General features: G+C 42.7%; 1 protein-coding gene across 1 annotated transcript; it reads left to right on the top strand.

The window, feature by feature from the left end:
- Positions 1-5,255: 5,255 nt before the first annotated feature.
- LOC105901779 lies at positions 5,256-8,626 on the top strand. The gene is made up of 6 exons (XM_012829279.3): positions 5,256-5,293; positions 5,385-5,437; positions 7,066-7,141; positions 7,331-7,383; positions 7,543-8,465; positions 8,543-8,626. Exons 1-5 carry the CDS (start codon positions 5,271-5,273, stop codon positions 8,421-8,423), a joined length of 1,086 nt encoding a protein of 361 aa, XP_012684733.2. The 5' UTR covers positions 5,256-5,270; the 3' UTR covers positions 8,424-8,465; positions 8,543-8,626.
- The last annotated feature ends 1,715 nt before the right edge of the window (positions 8,627-10,341 follow it).

Raw genomic sequence — 10,341 nt, 5'->3', positions numbered from 1 at the left:
AGAACCGCTCAACCAAAGTTCAATCCTCCATTCATTGCTGGCCAATCACCGCCTTTTTCCTCCTCCTGAATGCTGCTTTTTGCGCAGAAGGACTCTTAGCCCTAAATGCAAGGGGAGGGAACGGGTAACTTGACACAACTTGGGCTGACAAACAAGCCAGGGCCCCTGCACTTTTAGTTTATCCATGTTTAAATTGCTATCTTATTAGTGTGGCGTGAACAATTAGCATGCTTTGAATGTTTGGCACAATTGCAGGGTTATGGTTAGCATGGACAGAGACATCTGGTACGCATCTTGGTCCTTATTGGAAACCCAGACAGAGCATGGCTCTGACGGCTGATTAAAAGACAGAAGGGGTTCCCAGCGTCCTCTTCAAGGCACCAGTCTTCCCCTCCTCAAGGTTACACAATATTCAGGCTCTCATTACCAGGGACCGCAAGGATGAGTTACAGGCCAGTGTGGGCCACTTTCTCAAACAAGCTTGTGTCACAGTTCACATGTGACATGCCATTAAAGGCTTCCTTTAAAGTCATGTAATGGTAGGTCCTGCTCTTTTTTTCTTGTGTGTGTGTGTGTATGGGGGGGTGGTATTGGGTGGCAGGGAGGGAAGACTGTCCTTGTATCGGGTGGCCTGGGAAAAGAGAGTCCCATCTTCAGCGGTGAGATAGCCACTCATTTTGTCCTGCCAGAAGATTGGGTGTCACACACTTTTGCACACACACACACACACACGCAGGAAGGCCGGGCAAAAATGACAGGTTGGCTAAAACCAAGCTCCTCAACGAAACAGGGGGTATCGGTAGGGCTTGGGGCCCAGGCTTTTGCCGCTCCGTGGGGGCCGCAAACTCCCAGGCTTCTCTGGGATCACAGGAGGGGGCCGTGCCGCCTCCTCACCCAGTCACTAATCTCCGTCTCATCTGACCAGTGCCCAATCAAGCGCCCCCCACCACCCCCCTCGGCGGTCAGAGAGCCAGAGCCCTACAGGGGTGGAGGAGAGAGGGAGAGAGAACGAGCGCGACCGGAGAAAATCTGCACCAGCTGCCCCATCCCTGGGAAAGCTGGGAGGGTACTGGGAAGCCATTTCAGAAGGCGGTCAGGAGACGGCAGAGGAGTGCGGTCGCAACCGTGGTCACTCAACAGCTGCCGCTTCAGAGGAGCGGTGCCTCGGGGAGCTCTGACCCGCAGCAACAAAGGCGGCCTGTGGCGGCCGAGTGCCCATAAGTAGAACACAGGAAATACACACTTCCTGACAAGAGCGGCCCGACCGAGTCGTTTTTTTCACTCTTCACTGTGTGCTATCTGAGACACATGTCATCTTGCATTAGACACTATGTATTTCAGAGGAGCAACGATGAGCGGTGCTGCCCACGAAAAAAAGCCCTGCATTGTTCAGCTGACCCTCTAACTTAGGGCACATTTACATTTCAAAGACGTTAAATGGTAGTCTTATTTCTGAACGTCGCTGGGTATTTTGGACCAGTTTTCTGTGTTTAAATGTTGACTTATGCTAATGTTTGCCTCAGACACATCTCATAAATCTGTCACCATGTGCGGTTCTTCATTGATAAATGAGTCCACCTTTGATGTCACAGATGCGGCTCCTTCTCCAGCCTAATTCTGCTTTGTCTCCGTAAGTATACCCCTGGTTATATAGATGAAATATGAGTCAGGTCATGCTGATACAGATCTGCAGATACTGTCTGATACACTGGAATGAAGGCACACGAAGGCATAGCCTTTATATAATAACACCACACCCACCACCTGAATAATTATGCCTGCGCTCACCGAGCTGCCGCCTCTCGGATTCCTTGTGTCAGACCTCCCCGGTACACCAAACACAGGTGAATTAAGGCACCGTGTCAGCTAGCGCCTCTCCCAGAGTACCTCAGGGGGGTCAGCGTAATTGTTGACTTTGGCCCGACGCTCGTAACGGAGAAATATGAAATCTTCTCATTTGATTTGGACTATAATTATGTCGTTAAAAAAATAAAATAAAATAAAAAATGGGCTGGGAGGCTGTGAGGCCGTGGCCTGATGGCTGAATCAGCTTTCATCAAGTGCAGACTGGCTTAATTACAGACTTGGTGATCACTCATCTCTCACGCCGCGTAGCCTCCTGTGTTGTTTTTGTTTTTTTAGAGCTGTGCGCATTCCTTTATTCGGTGCTAATCACAAGGCAATTGTGCTGTTTGCAGTGACTGTGGAGGGAGGCTTGACATTAGTCCATGCAGACAGTGAACGGGAGAAGACAACAAAAGTAAAAAAAAAGAGAGTGATTGCTCATCCCTCTGGAATTTCAAGGCTAGTTAAATGCAGATCCCTCTTTTGGGTGTTCGTAATGATAAGGTATTCATCGCTACGGTAGCAGGCAGACCTACATGGAGGATGAGTCAAAGGGCGATTGTGCCTTAGTTTTAACCGTGGCCCACGCAGACTGCAATGCTCCCGTTCAGCCTTCGTCGGAAAACTCATCTCTCCTTTGGATGTCATGACTGATATAACTGGATCCCATTATGTTAACATGTTTCAAGCTGAATTGGCTGTTATTAGCATGATGCAGATTGACCTGTGATGTCTGTTTGTAGAGGCATCTGTATCGCACCACAAAATATAGCACCAATTAGTCCTGGTAGATACATACGGCAAAATATCAAGTATGCTGAAAAATCCAAGCTTTATAAATTCAGTCTCGTCTCCTGCATCTGTTGTATTAATTGGCCAGTAATCACACACTGCTATCCAGCTGACAGTTACATCAGTAGCAAGACATAAGAAAAGGACATGAGAGTAGTATGTGGTCACTACAATAGAAGACAAACTCCAAATCATTTTCACATATTACTCTGCTTTAAGATATCAACATACGCAGTGGATGGTGGGAAAGATAAAAACACATTCACCAAACATGAATTGTGCCTTTTGTGAATCTTTTGTTTTTATACTGCGGATGCTGACCATCTGGTTAATTGGTTGGTGCAAGACAGGAACCATGCCACAGTATGGAGAAGAATGAGGTGGATCATACTTTTGCTGGATAAAGGGTACTTAAAAAACACGAACTAAGAAAGCTCCTGATAGCAGCATTCACGTTTGGTAATTAAAATCTATAACAGTGCCTGGGCAGTGCCAAGAAAACCACAAGCGATAAGCAACATGGTCAGGAACACTCCAAAAGGACTTGAGGGTGCTGAGCAGTAGCACAGGGAAGAAGGGTTCTTCACCGTCTGGATACCGACCCCCTCATGTCTCAAGTGCAGGTTTGGGAAAAAAGGAAGAGACGCCTCTGGGTCTCGGGGTCATCGAAAGAGAGTCTGCTTGGTACGACTGTCTTTGTGTACATACACAGAGGTCTTTTATGATGTTTCCACATATGTTTTGGCAGGTGGTTGGAATTGAAACTGCACCAGCATTAATTACCCCTCTTTTGACCAATGGGGGGGGGGGGGGGCATTTTTTGTTGTTTGATCAGCCCCAGTCTCATAAGGGCAAGGGGCTATAGGGACCATAAGAAATACAGAAAGAGCACAAGGATGAAAAAGGAAAGCTGATAGGAAAAGAGAGCCACATCAGAAGATAGTGGAAGAGAATAAGAAAAGGTGAAAATATGTCAATGTCGTATATTTAATGAAAACGAATGTAAAAACTAAAAAAAATTGTTCCAGTGGACAACCAAGGTGTAAATCCAGTCCTTTACTGTTACTCTTTGCCAGTATGCAGTGGCTGAGACTCGGTCACTTGTCTGGCCCAAAAAAAGCTTCTCTAGAGCTGGCGAGAAAATCATAAAAGAAATTAAGTGAGGTTGCTAATTAGAGATCAATGGGGCCTCTTTTTAAAGTGATTTGTGACATGAGTTAGTGGCCAGACTGCTCTCTAATGACATCAAGCAATGTCCAAGTGACAGATGGCTTATTGATTCGCACCGTTGCTGTCTTAAAAAGACAGTAAAACACCATTGCTGTATTACTGTACCGTGGAGAAAAAATAAAACACACTTTGCGTACTTTGGTAGTCCTGAGAGACACACACACACATACACAGACACAGCTCTTCTCAGTCTGATGTCAGTTAAAAGAGTGATTAGTCTGTGATCAATGCATATCTGTTACTGTAAAAGCTAAGTGAATTATATCAGCCAATAATTGTTGTTCATAAATATCACTGAGCTTGGTTTTAGAGTACAGAAAATACATTCAATTAGCATTAGTCTTCCGAATATACACTTTCCATCATGACCAAGTAGATGTTAAGAGCATGGCCAAGAACATTTCTGAGGCATAGCTCAATATTAGCAAATAACTTCAAGGGGCCACAACAACATCACTGTTATGATTCCTGATTTCAAACATGCTGAGGTGGTCTATGGTTGGTTTATGGCCATAGCTAAGCTAATTAGTTTCTGTGATATATATCCCAGAATCAACCATCAATGCTAATACTGAATGGTTTAATTCTAAGTAATTCAGTCCACTCTTCTTGTTCTATTTACAGCTCAAAACCTTATTAAATATTCTGTTGTAACCACTGTAGTCACATCACAATGTTCAGCTCATTATATTCTTCCATGCAGGTATTGTCCCCTAAGGTTAACCCAAGTGGCACAGTCATTTATTCCTGAGGCCATTTTATAATGCAAGGCAAGGGAGCTGAAAAGAAATCTCTCCATTTTTTTAATTAATTCATTTACCATAGAAACCATAATTTAAGTCTTAAAAATGCGTCTTGGGTCACAAGTCGAAGGCCGAGACACATCGCCATTTAACACCTGTGTCCATCATGTGTCTCCAAGTCGTCCAGCAGTGTCCAGCACTTGTGTTCAGATACTTTTTACTGCCTACACCCTTGTCGGGGATGCATCAGGATGCATTAGCATTTACACTACAAAAGACATGTGGTCAAATGCATCCGAGACCACCTCGGCAAGTGGTTCGAGTGATTAGATCACAATGCGTCTCGGTGGTCATTTACACTGGTATTTAGTGCTGTCCACTTGTGATCCAATCACAGAGGCATTTTTTAAACTAAGTGTAAACAGGGCCTATGCCTACAATTCAGTTAAGGAACAAAACAATTCAGTCTGCTTCTGCTGCACTTCAGATAACATCAGTAATCACCTGATCCTAACTGTGGGAAGCCTCCAGCTGATCTTCATTAGTCTATCTCGAATTTGGTTGGATGGTGAGTTTTCTCCTTAGCCCTCTTTAGAGAGGGTAATGCATTGCAACTGCTGGCTGCATTGAGATCTGTTTTACCTGTGCAGCAGTGGCACAATGGCAGTTGGGGTGGTGTCAAGGTAAAGAAGCATATGGCAATTTCTGAATCTTATGGTCTATGAAAATAAATTGAAAATAGTTGTTGTAATTAATAATGTTGTTTTATTGTAGACTTTTCCTACTCTCTGCAATGAGTTGGTACAGCTGTGGTAACCCAATTAAAGGTAAAACCTTACAGTGTTTATTGTAGATCTCTTTAGAAAATGCACATTTAACTGAAGTCAAATGTATTGTTTGCCCTGTCATTTTAAGGTCACTACAGTAGCCAGACTCCACCACCGGAGGTTCCTTAATTTGTTGTGGATACTTTCCCTACATTGTGTATAAAGGAGCAGCTTGCTTGTGAAGCAAAGGGTGCCCGTTCACCCAATCAGCTGTTCCCCTTCGACGTTAAACAGCCTGTGCTTCCTGAGTCTCAACCACCTGAGCAGACTGGATCGGATGATTCTTTCTGGTCACTTCGTTATGGACCTGAATCTTAATTCACTAGTGCAAGACATTTGCCAAGGCAATTTGTTCTCATTCATGCTTTTATGTGAAACAATGCAGTATTGACATGCACCTGTGAATGTTTCACAGAACAGGTTCCTTAGGTTGCATGGAACACTACAACAGGAAAGACAAATCCACACTTTTACATGTCTGTTACATTTTTTGTATCATATAACTGATTACTATGTTTTGTACCATGAAATTACCTCCAGATCTATTTATCAATATAGATCACCTGGGCCCAATTGTTCAGAAGTAATCTGATTGGATTTTGGATTGAATCAAATCTTGAAAATAGGTTGTTGAAGAGAAAAAAAAGGATTCTGAAATCAGATTAGATCACGTGATCCAGTTTTGTTTTTGATCTACAGCAAGCCTTTCGATATGTGTTCAAAAGGTTTTAGAAAATTGGGATACCTTTTGATCCAAAAAAAAATTGGGATACTCCTGATCCCATCAGAAGGGTGGACTCAGGATAGATTTCAGGAACAAAATGTAATTTAACTTTAAAATTGGTCAAATAATAAAACATTCATATCATGTAGTATATATGAATATATTTATATTTCGCACTTGATGTATTTATCCATTCCAGTGATTAAGTAATAAAGTGGACACTAGGCTATCTATTAAGACTTTCAGTAAAGTAAAAAAAAAAAAAGGATTTTGTTCACATAAAATAATCCTCCAAACAGCTGTCAATATCAAGAAAACACAATATATTTAATTTGAACTGTCGTTTATCACTGCACATTCATTACAATGACACAAACATCAGAGACGAACCAATCAAAAGTAGTTTCTAACAATTGCATTCCTTATTGCACGACCAGTCCGTCTCTCATTCTGAGAGAATGCCGGATGTTGGTCTGGGTCTTCAACAGGCTCAGGTGCATCATCAATGTCATTCACAGAGAGGGGGAATCTTGAAAAGTTTCTATCTGGATCAGAGTGATCCAATCCAATGTTGCATTAAAAAAATTAGCACAAAAGTAAGATGAATAACCTGATCCTGGATAGCAAAACAGGATTTCCAAACTTTTTGAACTAGGCCCTGGCTTACCACTTTTCAAACTGCATATTAACAATCACATGACCTGAGGGGGGGTTGAGAACAGTTTTTTTTTTTTTTTTTTCAAAACCTGCATGAAGTCGTAAATGTTCAATGGTGCATAGAGGAAAGCTTAGGGAAAATGTTCATTACTAGCTAGTTTTTTCCACCTGACCTTAATTAATCAATAAAGTTTTTGATTGGCTGATATCTACAGGTTTCCCTCTATATATTCTCCACCACAACTAGGAGCAGTCATACTGGTAGTTCTTTTCTGGTTTGGGACTGAGGCAGGTGGAATCATGGACACTGACCTGATGTTGAGGTGGTCTTAACCTTTTTTTTTTCTAAGAAGCACTTTAAGTTGTTTTACTTGGTCTTAATTTGATCTTTTGGCCTGATTGTTGAGGTTTTTGCAGTTGCTAATGCTGATTTACAGCAGTTCTTGGGTGTGACCTGGCTTCACAACGCTAATTGTTCAGCTCTCTTGCTTGTTAATCTCTATTCTTTTCAGGGCTTTTCTTCTGTCTGCCATGATGTGTAGTGTCTATAGCTTTCCAGCTAAAGGTAACCATTTTAACTCATTCTATTTTTTTTTTTTTTTCTGAAGTCGATATTCCATTGCAATTTCCTTCTGCCTTATGTTAACCTGTTGCAATCTGAAAATGCCTTTTTGTAGGTATTTTTTTTTTTGTAATACTTCATTCTAACATTCCTTCATTTAAGGATATAATGGCCAACCGCAGCCTGGTCAAGATGGAATGAATCCTCTGTTTCATCCATATCTTGACCGCTGGTTGCTGAAGCATGGTTGGCCATATACTCCAAGCTCCACTGATGATCAGCAGTCCGGTCAACCTCCACCTCCGGCCCCGGGGCTGTATACACAGTCCAGCCAAGATGTGTCTCAGATGACCCCCTCCGCTGAAGCCAAGGGCTCCATGCCTCAAACTAGTTCTGGATATGGAGCTTTTGATTCTAATCAGCCACTTGAAGGCCAGTTTTATTCCCCTGCACCTGTTAAAGGAGTTCCTCAAGCAAGCCCAATGGAACAGTTTCCTGGTCCTGTTGACTCGTATACATCGTGGGTGTCTGAGCCTGAACAGCCCAGTCCTGAGATTCTAGTTATAGCAGGTCCACCACCTCCATCTGAGCCCATCTACAAAGCTGGGAAACTCATTCAGAGGGTTGATACTTATGAACATGGCAATGAAGAATCTGAGATCCATGATTCTGGAGACCTGCTGTCTCGCCCTCCTTCTCTCTCAGCCGTCTCTGAGTACGGTGTCCCAGAGACCAGTAGTCATGCGAGTCCACCCCAGGAGGAATATGATGACCAGTTCTTTCAAATGATCATCACTGGCCAACTTCCACCTGGTACAGTAACTCACTTCAGTTCCACCTACGAGCATGGCAGCAATGCCTGGACCGAGATTGGCTTTGAGAGGATTCCTCCCGCCCCTGTCAGCAAGGCTCCAGGTGGCTTGAGCAAAGTGCAGAATGTTTCAAAGACCAACACTAAGGTTCCTCAAGGTTTTTCACAGCCCCCTCAGACACACAGGAAGTTTACTGCTGAAGCAGAAGCACCCTTAAAGCAAGCCTGGTGACGTGACCTCTTCTTTAACAGGGGTGACGACCGGAAGTATCAGGTAAGGCACATGATCTTCATGCAGTTGTCTCTTCTGTACAGTTTTAAAAGGTTCAAATGTGTCCCTCTCCTCCATAGGGGCCACCTCATGGATCTCCATATTTTGCTAATTGAATTCAATAAAAAAATGTTAAATTCCAAGTTCAACTTGTCTTTCTTTGAGGGTGAGGGTTGTATTGGTTCCCAAATCTGAACAAAACTAGTTTCTTTTTACAGTGCAGAAACCCAAACCCTTGTCTTTTGCTTTTGCATATTCCAAAGAAACTGTTTTATTGGCCTTGCCTTTCATCTTTGGGGTGGGGGGTAGTTAAGCATGTGCCATTTTCTTAAAAAATGAATCTCCGGCTTCTGTGGATTTAGATGTAGCCCAGTCATTTACTCTAGGAGTTATTTGGGTCTAGCAACTGTAAAATTGCAGTTCTTTCCACAGTTGTGTACCAATTAATTGGTCATGGATATATGCTGTTCTGGACCAGAAGTCAATACTTGGTCTATCCTAAACAAAGGGGTTGTGCTGTAATCGCAACCTGTAGAACATTTTAAAGTGATCCAGGCCTGACATTGTAATGGGTGCCTTATTGAGCACCTCTAATTTTGTTTGTTTGTAAAAAAGTTCCATAAATGTATAGAATGCTTCCTGATTGCAGACAACAATGAAGTCCTGGATTTCTAAAGTACAGCTGCAGTGTGTTTCAATGACCCCTCATCTGAGGTCAAAGTGTGGTGAGGCTGAAGGGCCTGAAGGTGGATGTACCTCGCATAGGGTTTGTGTAGAGGCAACTGGGGAATTCTGTAATGGACACTCCTTGTACTAAAGATCCTGAACACTTTGGTTTTTACTTACCACACATGTTTGAACTTTGGTTAAAATACAATTGCTATGAGTAAAAGCTATCTCCATCTAATAAAGAGTAGATACAAGCCACATAACATGTATTTGTGAATTGTAAGAGTTCACAAGTACTAGACATATTTGGGCTTTTTACACTGGGCATTAAAATGTGTTTCTGGTCATCGGGTTGCAATCGGATAGTGCTTGACCACATGAAAGTACTGGTGTAAATGCACTTGACACATTGGTGGTGGATTGTGATCGATTGGCAAAACCATCTCCAGAGCTGGTCAGGGATGCATTGTGACCACATTGAACACCAGTGTAAATGCCATTGTGTTGACCTATTTAGATCACCTGGCTGTCCCAGAGACCAGTAGTCGTGTGAGTCCACCCCAAGAGGAATATGATGACCGGTTCTTTCAAATGTTCATCACTGGCCAACTTCCACCTGGTACAGCAACTCACTTCAGTTCCAACTACGAGCATGACCGCAATGCCTGGACCGACATTGGCTTTGAGAGGATTCCTTCACCTAGCTATATTGGCTTATACCTGAAAACCTGCAGTAACATTTGGTGCTTAGATCATGACAACTTTAAAGTCTTTAATATCTGGCAAGTGGCTCATATTGGTGATGCTGAAGCTTCTAAAAATGCCCATTGCTGGTCTTCAATAAATGTGTGTGAAGTTGACAATTGTGTGGTTAATAAAAATAAAGTATTTAAGATCGATTTCACCAACTACCTTTTTAATTCCTACTCTGGTCCAAGTCAACCTTTGAATTAACTGGTTGAGATGAAGGTTGCGTGACTAGAAGGGCAAACTACCACAGGCTTTTTTAGATTATTAGGCTTTGGACAGCCACACATGGTTTTTACAGTTTTTGTAATATTGCAACATAGTATAAGCGATATTTCCACCATGGTTCTACACACTTATTTTGACCCCCCCCCCCCCCACCTTCATTAACTTGACAAATATTGATGGTCCAATCAAGTCCTGGTCTGAAGTTTATGTTTGTTAAATTCCTGTCGGATCCCTT

Source organism: Clupea harengus, chromosome 15, assembly GCF_900700415.2.
Source record: "Clupea harengus chromosome 15, Ch_v2.0.2, whole genome shotgun sequence".
NCBI classification, from domain to species: Eukaryota; Metazoa; Chordata; class Actinopteri; order Clupeiformes; family Clupeidae; genus Clupea; species Clupea harengus.
Note: the sequence above shows the minus strand (reverse complement) of the source record. Positions and strands in the feature narration are given on the sequence as shown.

Bases quoted from the DNA above. Each gene is read 5' to 3' on its own strand.
- LOC105901779 (XM_012829279.3), top strand. From the start codon at position 5,271: ATGGCAGTTGGGGTGGTGTCAAG. The intron at 5,294-5,384 runs GTAAAGAAGCAT...GTTTTATTGTAG, and splicing joins GCAGTTGGGGTGGTGTCAAG to ACTTTTCCTACTCTCTGCAA. The intron at 7,384-7,542 runs GTAACCATTTTA...CCTTCATTTAAG, and splicing joins CTATAGCTTTCCAGCTAAAG to GATATAATGGCCAACCGCAG.